The 18,186-nt window shown below is 60.0% G+C and overlaps 6 protein-coding genes across 6 annotated transcripts; 2 read left to right on the top strand and 4 right to left on the bottom strand.

Moving 5' to 3' along the window:
* Positions 1-789: 789 nt before the first annotated feature.
* Positions 790-1,491, bottom strand: PUNSTDRAFT_136988 (uncharacterized protein; the record flags this gene model as incomplete). The annotated part of the gene is made up of 2 exons (XM_007386607.1): positions 790-988; positions 1,043-1,491. The coding sequence occupies 2 exons, from the start codon at positions 1,489-1,491 to the stop codon at positions 790-792; spliced, it is 648 nt and encodes a 215-aa protein (XP_007386669.1).
* Positions 1,492-2,298: 807 nt separating this feature from the next.
* On the top strand, positions 2,299-3,454 carry PUNSTDRAFT_54475 (uncharacterized protein). The gene is made up of 6 exons (XM_007386608.1): positions 2,299-2,418; positions 2,471-2,511; positions 2,589-2,628; positions 2,718-2,788; positions 2,896-3,196; positions 3,256-3,454. Exons 1-6 carry the CDS (start codon positions 2,401-2,403, stop codon positions 3,331-3,333), a joined length of 549 nt encoding a protein of 182 aa, XP_007386670.1. The 5' UTR covers positions 2,299-2,400; the 3' UTR covers positions 3,334-3,454.
* Positions 3,455-4,219: 765 nt separating this feature from the next.
* Positions 4,220-7,497, bottom strand: PUNSTDRAFT_91010 (uncharacterized protein). Its single transcript, XM_007386609.1, has 6 exons — positions 6,205-7,497; positions 6,085-6,141; positions 5,943-6,009; positions 5,805-5,858; positions 5,417-5,714; positions 4,220-5,345 (listed from the first exon to the last, which is right to left on the bottom strand). Exons 1-6 carry the CDS (start codon positions 6,999-7,001, stop codon positions 4,594-4,596), a joined length of 2,025 nt encoding a protein of 674 aa, XP_007386671.1. The 5' UTR covers positions 7,002-7,497; the 3' UTR covers positions 4,220-4,593.
* A 3,102-nt stretch (positions 7,498-10,599) lies between these two features.
* Positions 10,600-12,055, bottom strand: PUNSTDRAFT_106424 (uncharacterized protein; the record flags this gene model as incomplete). Its single annotated transcript, XM_007386610.1, has 6 exons — positions 10,600-10,800; positions 10,900-11,298; positions 11,355-11,423; positions 11,479-11,600; positions 11,663-11,751; positions 11,818-12,055. 6 exons carry the CDS (start codon positions 12,053-12,055, stop codon positions 10,719-10,721), a joined length of 999 nt encoding a protein of 332 aa, XP_007386672.1. The 3' UTR covers positions 10,600-10,718.
* A 512-nt stretch (positions 12,056-12,567) lies between these two features.
* On the top strand, positions 12,568-13,753 carry PUNSTDRAFT_145514 (uncharacterized protein; the record flags this gene model as incomplete). The annotated part of the gene is made up of 2 exons (XM_007386611.1): positions 12,568-12,946; positions 13,064-13,753. 2 exons carry the CDS (start codon positions 12,568-12,570, stop codon positions 13,687-13,689), a joined length of 1,005 nt encoding a protein of 334 aa, XP_007386673.1. The 3' UTR covers positions 13,690-13,753.
* Positions 13,754-15,383: 1,630 nt separating this feature from the next.
* On the bottom strand, positions 15,384-18,172 carry PUNSTDRAFT_54477 (uncharacterized protein). Its single transcript, XM_007386612.1, has 11 exons — positions 17,965-18,172; positions 17,870-17,906; positions 17,668-17,808; positions 17,277-17,615; positions 16,682-17,212; positions 16,500-16,628; positions 16,294-16,446; positions 16,020-16,235; positions 15,856-15,959; positions 15,674-15,798; positions 15,384-15,614 (listed from the first exon to the last, which is right to left on the bottom strand). The coding sequence occupies exons 1-11, from the start codon at positions 18,141-18,143 to the stop codon at positions 15,583-15,585; spliced, it is 1,986 nt and encodes a 661-aa protein (XP_007386674.1). The 5' UTR covers positions 18,144-18,172; the 3' UTR covers positions 15,384-15,582.
* Between the last annotated feature and the right edge of the window lie 14 nt (positions 18,173-18,186).

Genomic DNA, 18,186 nt, shown 5'->3' on the forward strand with positions numbered 1-18,186 from the left:
TACCTATATAGGCTTGCGTGGAAATAACGATTGAACCACAATGACGAAGTGGTTATTGCGTAGTGTTTGAGCTCCTGTTTTTGCAGGAAGGCACAGGTTCGATCCCCGGCTGTTGCCTCCTGTTGTACATTTGTCCAGTGCTATACCTATAAACAAGGTCATATACAATTACGCTCCAAACAGCATCGATGCTGTGTTAGCTCAGCGGTTAGGCGTCTTTTACTATTGGTTTTGGTGGCAGTCCGCCTCGCGCGTTCGAGTCCGCGCATTGCATCTCTTTTTAACAACTGTTTCCTCCTGCTTCCCTCCTCACTTTTGCTCAGGCTGCTTGCTCTCGTACTTAGGGTGCTTACTCTGCTAAGGGAGTGATTTTTACTGTAATATGCATTGGACCGGCCTGAACTGTCGAAACTTCTTGCAATTAGGCTGCGGCGGGCCTCGGGGTCCTTGTGGCGGTGCTTTGTATGATGCCGGATTACGCTTTCGGAATAGGCGTGTTTCTTGAGCGGGTATGCCGAGCGAAGCCGAGAATTTGAAATACGAGATCCGCCAGCCGCTCTATCGCGTCGTACTCCCCCAAGCTCAGGATATAAAAGGAAATATCACATGATTATTTACCCCTGAGTTCACATGATCTATTACTCTGTTACAACATTGACTACCGCCCTAGGATTTGGGAGTTCGACGCGATACGAGCGGCTGGTTAAGGAGCCTGAGAAAGTCGGAACTGAAGCCAAGGGTCGTAATACATCTACTAATTTAAACAGAACTTGTTTCAGGACGTGTATGTTACACAGCGTCTAGGCTCCCCAACATGCTAAATCTCTTGCCCAAAAACATTGCACCGAGCTTGAACACAACCGAGTCGTCCACTTGCACGTCGGCAAGTATCCTCAGCACGTCGTCTATCGCAAGGCGAGGAGGCGAGCTCGTTCGTGACTGATCCACGAGCTTCTCAAGTTTCGACGGTATGTCGACAGTTGGTGCCCTACGATCGCCAGGTCAATTATCGTCACGGACAACTCGCCGGTGGGTCGAGTACCTTCGGACATCGACAGGATCTGCCAGCAGAAATCCAGCGTCCTCTTCGACCTTGACCTCGTGAGAGGGACTCCGAGGCACTGGAGAGTTTTGTCGTATGAAAAAGCGGCCACGTCTCCTGGCGCATATCCTCGTGTCGACCACGCTGACCACTTGAGTGACCTTCTGCCTGGTGTGCTTGCGCTTGCGCTTCCGCTCTGGCCTGGCATCCCGATCCTCGCGATGTCTCCAGCGCTCGTCGAGAGCAGGTGTCAATGTGGTCCTTTCCCCGTGCTCGCCAGCGTCATGTTGTCCCAGTCCGTGCAACTCCGATTTGATGTTAGCAAGATCGTATTCGACGGGGGCGGAACCGATCAGCGTGCTGCCAGACAAGTCCAGGCTGTTCGACACGTCAGTCCTTTCTCCTGGATTATGTTCCCTGCTCTGGTGCGTCCAAGTATCATTAGCCATGGCGGAGTTCGGTTGTACTGCGGTAGCTGAGCCAGTTCCAGGCCTTTGAGCTTGAGCGAAAGAGAGCTGATAGTCCGGCAAATAGCGGGGAAGAACCTCAGTGAACGGCGCACAAGCATCTACGTCGAAGCCGTCTGGGAAACAGTGGTCCGATGGATCGATAAAACGTGCACTGAGTCCAGATGAGCATACCATCTAGCACAAAGGGAGCCAAGCTAGTCGGAAGGCCATCGTCAAGTGATTTGAGGATCCAACCAGCGTGGAATATCTGAAGTATATGCGCCGTGTCAGCCAGCAACGATAAACTCCTCGTGAGTGCGTTTGATACCACGCGCGACGTAGCGGATAGTCTATGGTAGGCACAAATCAGAGCAAAGATAGGACAAAGTACCTGCTATCGGATATTTACGGCTCACTTTTCTAACCATGGATCTCTGGGACCGTTGCAGAAGTACCATTCCGCCGTACTTCGCTGCTCAGCAGTCAAAGCTATCGTGCCCCCGTGTTCGACTTGATAACGAATATCCGTAAACGCGAAGATATGCAACTGGCCCGCTTTCCCTACCCCATGTATGTTTGACGTATGCCGGAACCGAGGTACTGAAGCAGGCTGCATATATGCGTACCGTTTAAGGCCAGCGACATTCAAACAGTGCATCAGATTTTATACCCGAGTCACTGAACATCTTTATCTTGACGAAAAGCCACGAGCGTATTGCGCCGTGCAGCAGCGTGCAGAGAGCTGTGATCGAAGTCCGGTACGAAGAGGCGTCAAGGGTCTCCCTGCTTCCAACCACCGCCATGTCTGCCTCCGCAGGGCCCTCTACGTCGCGACCCGTACGACCTCAACCTGCTCAAGCGTCTGGAAAAGTATCGCGCTCCAACTCGGGCCAACAATCCGCATCCGCGATGGCCCAAATGCAGACCGTACGCGGACCGTTCCAGCGCGGGTAGCCCGCACCCACCGATACTTCGATAGGTTTCCGCCGCGATCCCTCGGGCGAACCGGTACAAAGAGAAGTACGCCAGCGTCTCTAAGACTCTAATCAACCTTCACGGGAATTCTTCTGACGACCCGCCTTTGGCGCAACGTTCAGATTCCATTCCCTCCGCGAGCGATACGACCAAGTGAACGCGGTACGTATATCATGCACCTCAATCACCTATTCGCCTTTAGCCCCCCCACCAAATCAGGAGAAGCTCACACCCACGTCCTCTCCCCATAGCAACATGAAACGTACGTCCGCGAGCTCGCGACCGCCGACGCCAAAATGAAGCGTCTCCAGGCCGAATGCGAGTGCGTGTGTGCTCTCGCTCCCCTTTGCTCCCGCCCGTTCGGAGCCGGCCGAGGCGACAATGAAGAGCTGATGTCACCTCCTGCTTCCCTTCCCGTCGTCTCCACAGGCTACTTTTGGACGCCGTCGCGCTCGCGGCCCCTGCGCAGCCCACGCTCATGCAGTACCTCCTGCCGCCCGACGAGGCGCTCAACGGGCACGGCCTCGAGCTCCACGCGGACGTCGAATACGGCGCTCCGCCCCCGAATGGCAGCGCTCCATTCATCCCGGATCCTGAAACCTACCCGCCGCAGCAGTATCTCCCGTGGTCGCGTCGAGACCACGCGCACCATTCGGACCCGTACTCGAACGGGCGTAACGGGGACACACACCCGGAAGATCGCGCACAGTACCAGACCGCGTCGGGTCAGGTGCGTGTGTCTGTCCTGGAAGCTTCGCGTTCTCGGCATGAGACTGATGCCTGTCGCAGATGACGCCAGACGGCGTGCACCCGCCGGGTCGTGAATCGAACGGTAGAGCGCCGTCACAAGACGACGTGCGTCGATAGCCCCGTCCACATCAAGTTCCTCCGTCGGAAAATCCCACTGTGCCCCGCCTGTCTCTCGTGCTCTTTGTATTGCCCCTGTAACCTAACTGGCGCCACTCATGCGCAATGGATCCATGTCAAGTTCGCGTCGCCCATCGACCCCATTCGGTCATGAATTGTCCATGGCTCAAATGCTGCCAAACTGTACACGACCGCAGGCTCCCACCCTTCGAGTATGTCATCGGACGTGCCATGGCACCGACAATACCCTTCTCAGAGCTCGAATTCGCGAACTGATCCTACGAAGTGCCTCGTGAGACATCACTGCGAGCATCCAACCACCTGCCCAAACGGGTCAATCGTCAACGATAGCGCGCGCGGGTCCCGCGATGCGGTCTCATCAACGCCCGCGCCATCAGCTTCGGATTTCCTCTCCCAACGAGGGACTTGGCACGCGTCCGATATTTGAATGGCAGAACCCGGACATAAGTTTTTTTTTCTCTCTGCAGAATGATAGCGGTACATGCTCGAGGAAGAGGTCTACGTCGTACGGAAACTTGATGGCAGGTTTTTAGGCGCGCACGCACAGCTGCCCACCCGAGAATAACGTCGGAGTGCCTACGAAAGCAGATGCGATGCGCGCGGTTGTGGTATATGTACGCGGGATCCGTCGACGAATACAGCGAGCTTGAGAGAGGGTCGAGAGGTTCTTTGAGTTTGCGATAACTCGGTGCGGATCTTGTGGGTGCGTGGCGTGGGCCAGTAAACGACAGATTGAAGGGGATTGGACGGATGAGAGAGTATATGGACAGCTATGAAGAACAAAGCGCGACAATGGACGCATGAACACAAATGATGAGGTGTAACTAATCCAATGGCGAAAGCAGGTAGCAGTTATACATGGGGGGGCAGAAACACAGGAGAAAAGTTGATGGCGACGCATCCTCTAGATCGAGAACGAACGACGAAAAGTGGGTGGTATGGAGAGAGAGAGAGAGAGCAACAAGCACTGAAACAGGATTCCAAGAGACGATGGGCACGAACCGAAGCGAACAGGAGAATGGCCACGAAACGACAGTGATTGTCCAAAGGAAGGGGAGCGTTATGGCTGGGTGAGGACCGAGACGATAACGAAACGAGGCGAAAAGGGGCTGATCGATACAAGAGGTTGGGCAGGGAGTCCCATGAACGTAGCAGAGGGGAGAAGGATGAAACCATGAAATATAGTTTTCAGCGTCGGCCGAGGGAGCAAGCGGCGGCCTATATCCCGCCTTCGCATCCTCATTGGCCCTTGGACGCAGCAGAGATGGACATCACGCCCGACCCCGTCCCGCTCGCGGGCACCCTCGGCGCCAGCGTCGGCAGCGCGATATCGTCGCGGCGGCCCGCGACCCTCACAGGCGCGAGCCCGCTCCCGCTCCTCGGCCGCGCGTCCTGGCCCCAGCCCGCGCCGAGCGCGTACCCGAGCGGCGCCGAGTCGCTCCTGGCGCGCGACAGCGTCTTCTTCAGCGCCATCTCCCCCGGGCCCGCGACGGGCGAGTTGCCCGTGCGCTGGCGCTTCGCGCCGCCGTGGCGGCCGTCGGCCATCTCTCCCGGCGAGGACGTGGCCGAGTACGGGTCGAGGGGGCCCGGGGACGGCGGGAGCGACGTCGACAACGCGCCGGCGGCTTCGTACCGCGCGCTCGAGACCGATCCTTGCGTGTACGACGGCGGCGCGGCGTCCGGGCCGTACTGAAGATGCTGGAAGCTGTGGTGCCGCGAGAGCGAGTGGTGGTGCGGGTGCGGGTGCGGGTGCGGGTGCGGGTGCTGGTGGTACTGCTGCCCTTGGCCGGGCGGGGGGAACTCGGTCGAGGTCGGGCTCCCGTTCGGGCTAGCCCCTGACGATTGCATCGGGTGCATGGAGGGGTTAGTGAGGACGGGCAGTGCCGGCGGGTGGAAGTGGGCCGCGTGCGGGGTGGCCGTCGAGCCGAAGGGGTTCATCATGAGATCCGCACTGCTGGGGTCCACGAGGTCTGACGGGAACGGCATGGGCACTGGCGGAGGGAAAGGACGCGGGTCAGTATGACATGCAAGCGCAGTGGTCTCTGGAGTAGCGGCAACTTACTCTGGCCTGGCATGGCCTTCGCCATCATATCGTACAACGTTTTCGTAACGTGCGCCAGCCGCTCGACCTTGGCCTTCTCCGCGTTGAGCGCGTTCGCCACGCGCCTGTTTTCGTCGCGCATCTGCGCCAGCTGGGCGGCGACCTCGCCCGGCAGCTCGACGCGCTGTTTGATGGACGGGTCGGGATCGAGCGCCTTGCGCTTGATCTCGTCCAGCAGGTCCGGGCGCCCCCTGAGGAACTTGTTGTGCGAGAACTCCCACGTCTGGGCGTCCGTCGACGTGCGTTGTGCACGCGGTGTCTGCGGGAAAGAACACACACGCACACAGAGTTGGCGTCAGGGGCGGAACCTTAGCTAAACTGGGACTGAACGCCCCGTGGGGGGCCTTACCCGATTGATCTTGTGGAACCCGTACATGTTCAATTGCCGCACAAAGCTCGAGAACTGGTGCGCGTACCCATGTCAGTTCCAAAGTCAAGAAGAAGGGGAAACAGCGGGAAGCGACCCAAAGAGAAAGAAAAGGCTTACGTTGTTGTGCTTGAAATGGGAGCCCAGTATGCTCCGGCTGAATTCGCCAACATTGGATACAACGAAGCTGGCGACGGAGTCCGCTCAGCCCGAGCACGAATCACAAAGGACGGCGGCAGAGCGCCAAAGGGGGCAGACAGACCTGGTGCCGAGATCCGTCCATTGAATAAAGTTTGCCGACTTTGGGTCGTTGATCATCCTAGCGCCACCGGGTTCAGAAAACCAGATTCCTCCTTTCGTCGGACGCAGCACCGCCACTCACTGGTAAAGCTTGGTGACGAAGTTGTTCGTCCCCGCAGGTTTTCCGAAGATGTTGATGCTGCCGGGCGGTATGCCCGACTGCGAGCCGGAGGCGCCAGAGGCGCCGTCGAAGCCCTTGACGTGGTCTTCCTGTTCGCCGCTGCTGTGCTCGTCCACCGGGCTCGCGTCCATGTGGGGGTACCCACCCATCTCCGCCTCGTCGTACGAGCCCGAACCGTTGATGTCCATCATCGTCGCCGGGTTGTCGTACTCCTCCATGGGGCTGAGGTTGGGCCCGCTGTTGTGGGTGAAGCTCCGTTTCTTCGGGATGGACGACGACTTGTCGGAGCTGCTGGCGGACGAGCGTCCGCTGGACTCGAGGCGCCGGCCGTGCACGTCGTATTGCGGTTGCGGGTCGTCCCCATGAGTGAACGTGAACTGCGGGGGAATCGGCTGATGGTGGGCCCCGAACGGGTGCTGCGCCGGGCTGATGGGCGTGATGGGGGACATGGTGCTCGCGCTGGAGGGGAGCGCGGAGGGGTGGACGGGGGACACGTTGTTGCTCGAGGACGCGTTGACGGAGAGGCCGGACATGTTCAGCGAGAGCGGGCCTGGGCCGTCTTGTGTGCTGCTAGTGGTAGCGCCCGGCGGGGGTTGGTACCATGGCGGGTACTGGTTGGGTTCGCTCAGCGTGGAGGAGGGGGAGACGGGTGACGGGAACGAAGACTGGTTCGCGACGGGGACCTGGAGGTGCAGCGCCGGCGTCCACTGCTGCGGCTTGGACGACGAGGGGGCGTAGTGGACGTCGCCTGAAGACATGGTCGGAGGCAGAGCGTCGGAGGGGGGTTGGGCCGAGGTGGATTCCGGACGGGTCGGAGGAAGGAGGGAGGCCGGGATATACTGCTCAGCACCGCGGTGGGCGCTGGAAGGCTGTGGGCGGCGTCTCGGGTGGTTTTAGCGGCTGATGGGCTCGGGCGGGGGTGGTAGTCTAGTGTCGCATGTATGTCGAGCGAGGTTGCAATGATGGAAGGTAAGGAGCGGAAGGCGGTTACGAGCGTTTGAGCGGCGCTGGTCCTCGTTGGTCGCAAGTGAGCGAAGTCTGGATCTCCGATCAGGCTCGAAACGGTGCGGCGAACACGAGCCCTCTCGGCGAAATGAACGACGAACGACGGACAACTGAGAACGCGCCGCGCTCTGTGAATTCAGCTCAAGTGCGCAGCGCCGGGGATGGATGGACGGTAGTAGAAAGAAAGTGGCGAAATATCCCTTTCCCCCTCCCCGAATCAGCCGTTGCGACGCATCCGCCCCCTGCCATCGCCATTTTACCTTTTTGCCATATGCGGACGCCCCCGGACAGCCACCGCGAATGGGAACAAGCTCTGCCTCGCTATCCTCGTCCCCTCCATCATCCTGATCATCACCGCACGCCCCGGGCGAACAGGTGGTCTCAACGCGCAGCTCATCACCCATGCAAAAGGGTCGTCGCATGCCGCACCGTATCCGTATCGCACCCAAGTCCCCTTCGAGCCCCATCGCCGTTTCGCGCCAGTTGCGTACGAGGCACAAGGAGATTCGGAGCCTTCGGCAATGATAACAGAGCCCAGGATAACATCTCGGCGCGAACCCGAACCTTGATGTTGGGTGTCCCAGCCTCGCGCGCAGCGTGGGCTCTCATCCCCACATCTCCTTCTTTCCCCCTTGAACCAGTCCGTACCCACCGGCTCGCGGTCGTGCCCGTAGCCGGAGCCGGGACACGCGACCGGCCCGACCGGTACGTCCGCTCGTCTCGTCGGTTTGGGGGGGGGTGCGAATTGCCACACCCAAATTCCTACCCTGGGGCCTGCTTTTTGTGTGCGACGGGGACGGAGAACGAGAGCGCCACGAGCAGTCAGTACACGTACGCCGCCCCCGTCCTGCACTTCCTCGCGCGGTCAAGCGCACCCGTAGGGGTGTGCAGTCCGACCCGGCCTCCAATTACATCCCATATCATGCTCTGAGCTCATACGCCGTCTTAGTAAATGCAAATGGTACCCCTTCCTCGTGTTCGACCGGCTGGTCTCGTGCAGGACTCCTCGAGACCCTCCGGCGGCAAGGATATACCACCCGAGCGACATTGCTTCTGATCTGTATTCGTCATGCCAAAGGGGGGCCATGAAGCCGCATGTCATGGTCGTGCAGTGGGTCATGGCCACACCTTCGATCTCATAGCGACCCCGCTGACCCGTGACGGTCAGGAGAACTGTACGGTAGTCAGTATAGTACTACATAGTGTCCCGATCACGCACGATGTACCCGTTCTTATCACTCGTACCTACCAAAAAGCTGGTAACATAAATCCGAGATTGTCACCCTCCGTAATCGCGTGGGCACTCGCCGCAGTCGCGCCGTACGTAACAAGGTTGCGGTCAATCGCACTCGAAAGAAGGATATTGCAATAATCGGTTCGAACCCTCATCGCTATTGTGATTTCGATGGCAAAGCGGCCGAGAGCGGTTCCGAGTGGGGGGTGTCTTCGAGGTTCGAACGACAGCGACCCGCTGACCGGGTCCAATATTACTATATTCGCGTCCCAGCGCGAGTCGTGCTCGCGATGTACGGTCGATATGACTTTTTTTCCTTTGATGTCAAGACTCGCGGTGGGGACAATCGATCCTCTTCCGGTCACAGAGAGTCCCAGCTGATCATATGCCGTTCGAGGCCGTCATCCACAAGATCTAGCGAGAGATAAGGAAGGATCAGAGTTTCACGAAAACCGTCGAGCTGCTTGGCACGCTGTCGACTGCACGAGTGGCGTACGTGCAGCGCAGCAACCGGCTGTTCCGCTACCGGGACCTCGTCGGCAATCTACCTACCTACCTACCTAAGCAACAAAGCCCAAGCCAGAGGACGAGAACATGATACGCAGTGATCATGACACGTGGGTACGTCCAAGCTGCAGTCGTCGTCCGCAAATCGGCATTTGGAACATCAACGCGACAGCTTATACAACCGGTAAGAAACGGTCATACGGAAAAACTCCCCGCGTCAAGAGGTTATGTTCGGCGTTATCGTCGTCGTCAACCACGAACACGACAAGATCCCCATACTAACCCATGGTCGGCGCTCACATGAATTGTCAAGCCGAACATCCTTACGCAAGGTCGCCTGGCCATGTATAATCCAGCTACAGAGAACTCAGAGAAACAGCAAGATACTGCAAGGACGCATATGTTTATGGATATCCATCCAAGCTTCGCGTTCTTGCCCCTGGCCTCAAACACGCTAAACCACCTACCTATACTTGACTGGGCAGTGAGAGCGTTGATGTTTACATAGCCATCTGCCGCATGCGTGTAAGCCCATCGTTCACGATTTGGGACGCGCACGAGCATCCAGGACAGACGTCGGTACGTACGCTTGCCCAACGATGCGCCCGAAGAGGAAGAGAGAGCGTCCGGGGGGCCCAGGCTCAGTGCTCAGCGCTCAGCGACGATCAAGCCCGCGAACGCCGGTCGTCGAGAGACAGAGAGACAGGGACGTCGGCCGTGTTAACGCTGGTCGCTACACCAGTCGCGAGTCAGCGGCCCGGAGGCGCGCGAGGTTCCCCCGACGCGGGTTCGGGAGGGGGATTGGGCTCCTTCCCGCGCACTAAGCCTCGAACCCGCACGTTGTCGTCATACTGCTACTCGCAGACACCCGTAGAATTTTGCCGAGACGTGGAAAGGCAGAGCGAAGTTGGAGCCAGGATGCTGCTTGAGAATACACTCGAACAACGTAAGTGGTGCCCAGGGGTGCTCAGACGCCCCGCAGGCTCGTTCGAAAGGCCCGAGCACGCTGAAACGGGTACAAAAAAAATGCGCGGCAGCGGGTTGAGCCCATCGGACCATCGCGTCGCACGTGCACGTACATCCGTCGCTCTCGGCGCCATCGTATGTACGTGCGCACATACATCCCCATATGCATACACCAGTTTTCACGAACGCCGGTGGAGATTATTAACGCAGTCGCTGGCTAAAAACAAAACGGCGCGGCGTCCCCAGGCGATTCAGCGTCCAAATCCGGCCGAGCGTTCAACGGACACGCAAAGGTTCCGGTGCGTCCGCAGTACGTTCAGTGGATGCGGCGATGCGAAGGCGCCCGTCTCCGAGTATGTGCGGTGGGATGCGGTGCCCCAAGGAGGGTAGACGGATACCCACAGATCCGCTACCACGTAACGGTCTGACTCTTGAGGCGCCGGCCCAGCCGCCACACCCGTCGTCCTGGCGTATGGATGTATCCTGTAACGAGACGCGGCACAGCCAGAGCGCGCCAGCCATCACCCGGCGTGATGAAGGTGACACATCCCGAACGGAAGGTTAGCCTTTCGTATCCTTTCTTATCGGAAACGGAGTCTTCGGAGGCGTCCGAGCTGATATCGGCGTGCTCTCTCTCGGCCGCGGGATTCCAAAAACATCTCGTTATCGAAGGGCATGCACGTAAGCATAGGTAAAACGTCGATGGCTGGAGACAGCTCTCCATTCGCATCGCATCTCAAGACGGCAGGTCACCATGCGAATCTCAAAACCTCTGCGCCGCTGGCAGATCGTCCACATTCAGCCAGTCGACGCCTTCATCCAGCAGCATCTGCCAAACGGTGTTTCTGGAGAAAAACCAACCATACCGTCAGACACCTCTCCGCGAAAACGGTACCACAATGGGTGGCGATGAAGAAAGGGTAAACCGGGCGCGAGCGACCCACCTGCCAGCGACCTTCAACGTCGGCGTGTGCCAGAACCTGGCCTGTATCCCCCGCTCGTGCGCGGCGTCGACGAGCGTTTTTATCTTTCGCCGCCCGATCAGCGGCACCGTCCAGCTCGCGCCGACGCTCTTCTGGAAATCGGAGCTCGCGAGCGGGCACACCGTCTTGTCCAGCACCCCGAGGCTGTCGTCCGGGATCAGGTCCAGCACGGCGTCGAGGAAGATCGTGCGCGGTCTTTCTTTGGTTTGCCCGAGGGACTGGACGGAGGCGAGCGGGGTGTTGCCGGTGCCGATGACGGTGATCGGGCCCGGGGTGAGGGAGGAGGAGGGGGTGGTCCAGGTGGAGAGGTAGCCCGCGGCGCGGAGGGGTTCGAGGACTTCGTATAGCTTGTTAAAGGTGCTGGATGCGGAAGGCGACTGAGTTTTGCGATGTGAGAGGAGACGTTAGTGGCGCACCTGGGGCCATCCGTCTTGATGTCGATCAGGAGGTGAAGGCTCAACGACGGCGCAGTCTCGAAAACCCCTCTATCAGACGTTCGTAAGGGAGGTATATGCTATATGGAGAGGTGGTAGGACCTGCCTCCAGGCGGATCCGGTGTGCTTATCCGGCGCGTTCGCGGCCTCGAGTATGGCGACGAGCGGGTCGAGGTAGAGGGAATTGAGCGTCTTGCCCGGCGTGATGTCCGAGTAGTCATGCGCGATCTGGGCACCGCAACTGAGCAAACGTTCCCAAAACGAATAACGCGAACGAGACGGAAACGCACGTATAGCTCGTCGTCCACCAGCCATATATCCGCCTCGATGCTCGCCGCCCCGTAGCTGAGCGCTTTTAACAAGGGCACGCTCTGCACATCTGCGTGTTTCTTCCCACTATCACTCGCAATTCACTTTGAAAGGAGTGCGATGACGAGCCACGTACAGTCGTTGTGCGAATGAAAGCGCTTGGGCACGACGCCCGCCGTCAGCGGCACCGTATACGAGCGCAACGGACTGTCCGCCGGCGCAAGCTGAAACAGCAGCTCGTTCGAGGCCGAGTGCGAGCTTCCGGCGGGCACGAGGGACTTCAGGCCCCGGATGCCGACGTACGCGATGGGCAGCCAGGGTAGAAGGGGGAAGAAGAGCGCTGTGAGCGTTCGGTGCAGTTTCCGGATCCACATCGAGATCGCGACCGTGGCGGACATCATGGCGGCCGGCGATCCCGCAGAGGTTTTTCAATGGATCCCGACTTCCGAGTAGCGGTCGTCGCGACGGTCAAGGACGGCGAGCGCAGGGTGGCTGTAGAAGGTCCTGGTGGGGGAGCCTAAACGCACGTTTCATTGTGGCGGAGACGGCGCCCAACGGCCTCGAAAGGGAAGTGACGCACGGCTGGACCCTCAGCTTGCTACTTTCACACGCTCTCACTAACTACACCGAAGTCGCAGTCGATGCCAAGCCACGCCGCGCATTACACAGCGCAGCTTTCAGCCACCACGGCTCGAAGTATATATCTCTGACTCCTTGCTTCCCAATCTGATGTCCATGACCATGCGGTACCACAATATGACGCTCTATCTCTCGAGGGAGTCTTCTCGGCAAACTGCTTTTACCCTTGCCCGTAGCACCGCGCCTCCGTGATCGGGCAGAGGCGTTCCCGACTCGGACGACTGCCCACCCCGAAGCCGCACAATCGATGAAACAGCACCTCAAGACCACGATCTCAGCTCTGGCCAACGGCGCTATATCACCCGCCGAGGCGGTGACCGCCGTCGTCTCCACCGGATTAGCCCGCGTCGCGACGCAATCCAGCGACTCAGTTGGCTGCGAAGGCGACACCCCCGGCGCGGAGTCCTTCTTCTGGACGCTCTGGGCCGCGGTCCTGGATGCGGTCAGAGAAGGCTCGGTTGACGATGAGGCCTCGCGGGCACGGGTCGATCGAGCCGTCGCCTTCGTCGCAGCTATGAAGGCGCTCCCGCCTGACGACGGCTCGCCCAAGTGGACGCTCTGGGGCGAGGCGCAGACATGGCGCGACCTGCCGTTGCTGGGCCCCACCGTTCGCGAGAACTACAACGGTGAGCAGAAAAAACAAAAAAAAAAACAAAAAAACGACATTCAGCCGCACAACCGCCCCCCCCCCTACTCCGCGGTCCTATCCACGGTCCTGATGCCCAAAAACTCCCTGATTTTAGGCCCGTTCCAGAACAGGCTGAGAGACGCCAACGCGCTGTACATCTCGGAAGAAGGACAGGCCGCCATCGCACGGGCCCACCCAACGATCGGGGCGGATGGTGCACCGAACGGCGACCTGGCCGACGTCCAGCGGTCCTGCGAAGCCTGGCTGCTGCTCAACCTCTTCCTCGCTCGGCTATGGCGCGCGGGCGCCGTCGACTGGGCGGCGCTCTACGCGCTCTGGGCGCTGCGTTCCGGGCTGGAAGACGCCCCGTCGCCCCTGCCCCGCCCCTCCGCCTCCCCCGTCGACGCGTACGTCTCGCTCGCGGTCGAGGTCGCGTCGCTCTGGCTGCAGCACGCCGCCCCGCTCGTTTACCGGTGCACGGACGTCTGGGGCCCGAACGGCCGCGCGGACTGGCCCGGGAACCGCGGGGCGCCCGGGCGCGGCGGGAGGCGGTGGACCGGCGTGGACGGGTTCGATGCGGAGCACGCGAGGTGGGCGCTGTGGAAGAGCGTGCTGCGAGAGGTGGCGCGGTGGTGCGAACAGGTGGAGGGGGAGGGACGTATGAAGGGTTGGAAGATCGGGCAGGCGACGGAGAAGGCTCTCGAGGCGATGGAGGCCGCTGAGCACAATGCAGACGTGTGATGTCTGTAGAACATTCACGGCGATGATGTATACCTTGTTGCGACTACCTCGATGACCCCGTGCCCTCTATCAACTTGATTGGCACGTACTCGAGACTGGGTGTTCTCTTTGTATGCTCATGATTTCCAAGCGGAAGCAGGGATCATGTCGCGGGGCTTTGTCACTCTCTGTGGAATTGAGGTTGTATTGCTTTACGAAAGGCAATGACTGGACCGGTCGCGTAGCCCAGCTTGACCCAGCTTCTGGGACGGGATGAATCGGATGCGGTTCGAACCCCGCTCAGACCGGTTCCTATTTTTTTTCGCATTCGTCCACTTTGAAGCACTTGTACGGTGCCCGTAAGTCTGCAGTCAACAAGTGTCAAATTGCCTGCCCTCAGGCAAGCTTCGTAGCCCCATCATGCGCACGCCCGGAACCCCTCAAGCACGCGGACAGGACTGGCTCCTCTATCCCCCCAGGGTTGCATTCCCTTGGCGTCTGGAAGATCGTACCCTCCTACCCCGTGTTCCGTGTCGTTACCTCGACATTGAGCTCAACGTGCTGGGTGAGTGCTTCCTAGGTGATGAGAGAGACCTTCACTTTGCATGCATTCGCTGCCTGCAAATCAGTCAAGGATGTATGCGATGCTCTGAGGAAGAAAGGAATTGGACCGGTGGCATAGCTAAACCGTAGATGTGGCGCAGAACTGCGCCCACATCCACTCCTACCTTCTCTGCAATGCGATTCGTTTGAAACGTAGTCAGACCGGTTCCATCCTTTTCGCGCTTTTTCGCCGTTGGACTGTATGTTAAGACGGAAACCACTCAAGTATTACATGCACCACGTCAACTTTTGAACGGCGCTCAACGTTATATTCCGTAATATATACAACGCCAAAGCGCCTGCCCTCAGGCAAACCGCGTGGTTTCCCATTCGGTAAAGTCTCGCGTCGACCGCAACACGGCGTCCCACTTGTCAGTACTGGCTATTGAACTCCTCGAGCAACTTCCTCAATCATGGCTGCACCTATCCACATATCGACTCCCAAAGGCGTGATACCAGAATGCTCGCCCAACCTCATGCCGTTCAATATCAACTTCACCGGCCCGGCCCCGATATCGACGTACTTCCGCCCCAGACCGTCCACCTCCCAACTCCCCTGCGCGTCGTCGTCGTCTTCAGCTTCTTCAACACAGTCTCCTCCGCAGCGAGCGGACACGCAGGCGCAACCACCACCGGACACGGACGAAGCGCCGATACCTCTCGCGTCCGGAATCGTCAACCCTCAGGGTATCACAAAGAAAGAGCGCCCGCGCTACACGGCCGCGTTCCGCGGTCGAGCAGTCCAAGGGGTCAAGGTCGAACTTCCTCCAGGATACGCCGGTCTCGTCCTCAAAGAGCCCTCCGCGCGTGCCACTCCATCGACGTCCAAGGACACGGCCGCGACGAAGAAGCGGACGCCAACAGCGCGTCGACGTCCCGCGCGACGAGCGAGCGCGATGGATCTCGACGAGGACGTCATCGACGTGGACTCCGAGAACGCCACAGCAGAAGAAGGCGCCGGGTCCGTGCCCCCCAAGGTACTCGCACCAAGCGCACAGTTCTCGTCGTTCGTGCTGTGGAATCCGGACATCCAGGTGGACGAAGGGCAGGACGAGTACCTGCGGAGCTTAGGAGAGTGGATAAAGCTCGCTCACGAGGTCAGTACCCACCGACGTTTGAGAGCGCTGTTTCTGAAACGTTGCTCGTGTAGATACATCACTACGAGGATGAGTAGCATAGAACTACCCTACGACACCACCTGTAGACATTGGATAGCGCTTCCCTGCCCGTGGTAGCATGGAAGAAGCGGGATTTTGAACGACAGTCCTTGGTATATATCAATGCAGTGGCCCAGTACGAATCAATGCCCCTTTACTCTTGTCCTTCGAGTTGCACGTAGTTCGCTGGCACCGCATGTATCAGCGATCACATTCCTCCGCAAAAGAGCCCAATTCGTGCATACCTGGGAACAGCCCAACCTCGCCTCGCGAGTTCCTTCCCTGCCACCAGTCGTCCGACGCAGCTTCGATCTCCGTGATGCGCTCGCCCTCCGTGAACGACAGCTCATTGTCTTCGGCTGCCTCGTAGCTGAGCGGGCGGGCCAATCAGGCATGGACAACGAGTACAAACGCGACGGGGACTCACTCGTACAAAGCGATCGCGGTCGCTCCCTCGTCAGCCGCGGGCTCGGGCTCGGGCTCCGGAGCGGGAGGCGCCGGAGGAGCAGCAGGAGCAGCCGGGGCAGGCGGCTACATCCATATCGTCAGTCAACAAAGGCGTCACGTCTATGACGCTGGAAATCGGCGTACCGGAGGTGGCGGAGGTGGAGGTGGAGGCGGCGGCGGCGGAGCAGCGGCCTCTGGCTCCGGCTCGGGTTCCGTCTCGATGACCTCCACATAATTGGCGGGGAACATGCCCGCCTTGGAGCCGTCCGCACCAATGCCGGACCACCAGCCCTCGTCGAGCTGCTCGATCTGTTCGATGACTTCGCCTTCGACCAGGTTCATCTCGTTCTCTTCCGTTGCCTAGAATCATGCGAGACGTCATATGAGGGGCACGAGGGTCGACTCTTGGGGGGCTGACCTCGTAGTCGTACAGCACTACGGCACAGAGACCTTGGCCCTTGTGGGCGGATGGAGCAGGAGGCGGGGCAGGCGCTGGTTCTGGCTCGGGTTCTGGTTCAACGCTGAGAGCTGCCATCTGTACCACCGGCGGAGGCGGTGGTGGCGGTGGTGGCTGGGGGGTGGATGAGCACTCCGGCCAATTCACCGACATGATTCAGAACATACAGGAGGCGGTGGCGGGGGAGCAGCTGCCTCGGGTTCAGGCTCCGGTTCCGGCTCTGAGCGATTGTCACGCGAAGGCATCGGAGGCGCCGGCGGGGCAGGCGGTGCCGGGGGCGCAGGGGGCGGCGCGGACTGCAAAGGAAGCGGTCAGGTATACGTCGCAATAACAACCAAAATCGCGTTACAGGCTCCGCCGTGCTCTCGTCCCAATCCTCGTCCGCCTCTTCCTCTTCCTTTTCGAGCATCATCTTGCCCACCGCGCCGACGGTCGCGCCGCCCACGACCGCCGCGCCGGCGACCTTGCTCGTGTCGAGCCCCGCACGCGCCGCGGTAACGTTCGTCGCCGCTCCGGGCACGACGCCGGCTCCCAGCCTGGTCGCGGCCGACCCGGGCGTGCTGACGGGGGCCGCGGGCGCCTTCCAGCCCGCCGCACGGCTGCGCGCCTCGTCCTCCTCCGCGCGCTGCTTCGCGAGCGCCTGGCGCTCGCTCCACGACAGCCCCGTCTTCTTGGATGCGGGGGCGGCGGGGGCAGCTGGCTGCTGCTGCTGTTGCTGTTGCATGGCCTCGAACGGGTTCTTGAGTTTCTTCGGCGCGGGGAGCGAGACGGGCGTGTAGGCGGTTCCGACGGGGGCGATTCGGTCATCTTCCGCGGGCTTAGTCGGCACGTTTGAGGAGGCGGTCGGCGCAGGGGCGGATGGCACGGGTCTGGTTGAGGCCTGTCAGACGCCGGAGGTTGTGAGCTGAACCGAAAGGGCTGGAAGCTATGCTCGTGAAACATACCGCAGGTGTTGGGCGCGGGGCGCTAGGGATGGAAGGCGGAGGCGCGGGCGCGGCGGGTTTCTCCTCGGGCCAGGCGTCGCTTGGGGCAGGGCCGGGGCGGGCAAAACCTGCGGCGGGCCTCGGAGCAGACGGGATGGCGGGCGGCTTGGATGGGGCCGTCGGAGTGGTGACGGGCGTGGTCTTGCGCAGCGCGTTCATGTCGACCTTTCCCACCGGGGTGTAGCTCGTGCCGACGGGCGTTATCGGCTCGTACGCCCGGGGCTTCTCCTTCTGAACGGAGTATTTGGCACCGGACGCGGCCTCGACGCGCTTCATGATCACATCTGGAGCGACGTCGGACTGAGTGAAGGTTAGCGGTAAAGTGACAGTGCGGGTTGGGATGGACGGTTACCTCGTTGCGAGCGGAGATCACTACGTGAGCACCACGAAGGAAGTTGGCTACGGCGGACGAGTGGGTGTGGAACAGGCCTTTCCTTGCGACGGGAACGCCATCGCCGCACCAGTTGATCTGCACGAACTTGGGCAACTGGCTCTGCATTGCGTATATCGGTCAGTCATGGACATGATCAGACCCGTGTTGGACTGGGACATACATTGGGATCCTTGACGCGAACGAAGGCATACTGCATTCTAAGCATCGCAGTCAGTTCGTCGTCGAGTTTTGTGTCTATCCTCGGCTGTCACACACCTTCCATCGGAGAATTCGTCTTGTAGTTCCTCCAGCCCTCCATCGCCCGTCGATTGCACCTTCAGATCATTGGAGCCTCTCTCGTACGTGAACAAGCACCAGTCGATGTTGCGCGCGTTGAGGACATCCTGGTAAGCGGTGTATAACTCTTTGCTGGACAGGTTCACCTGCAAAGACATGGTGGTCCGAGACGACCCGGGTTGAAGGTCCGCAAGTGTCGAG

The sequence above is a fragment of the Punctularia strigosozonata genome (assembly GCF_000264995.1).
Source record: "Punctularia strigosozonata HHB-11173 SS5 unplaced genomic scaffold PUNSTscaffold_11, whole genome shotgun sequence".
Classification (NCBI taxonomy): Eukaryota; Fungi; Basidiomycota; class Agaricomycetes; order Corticiales; family Punctulariaceae; genus Punctularia; species Punctularia strigosozonata.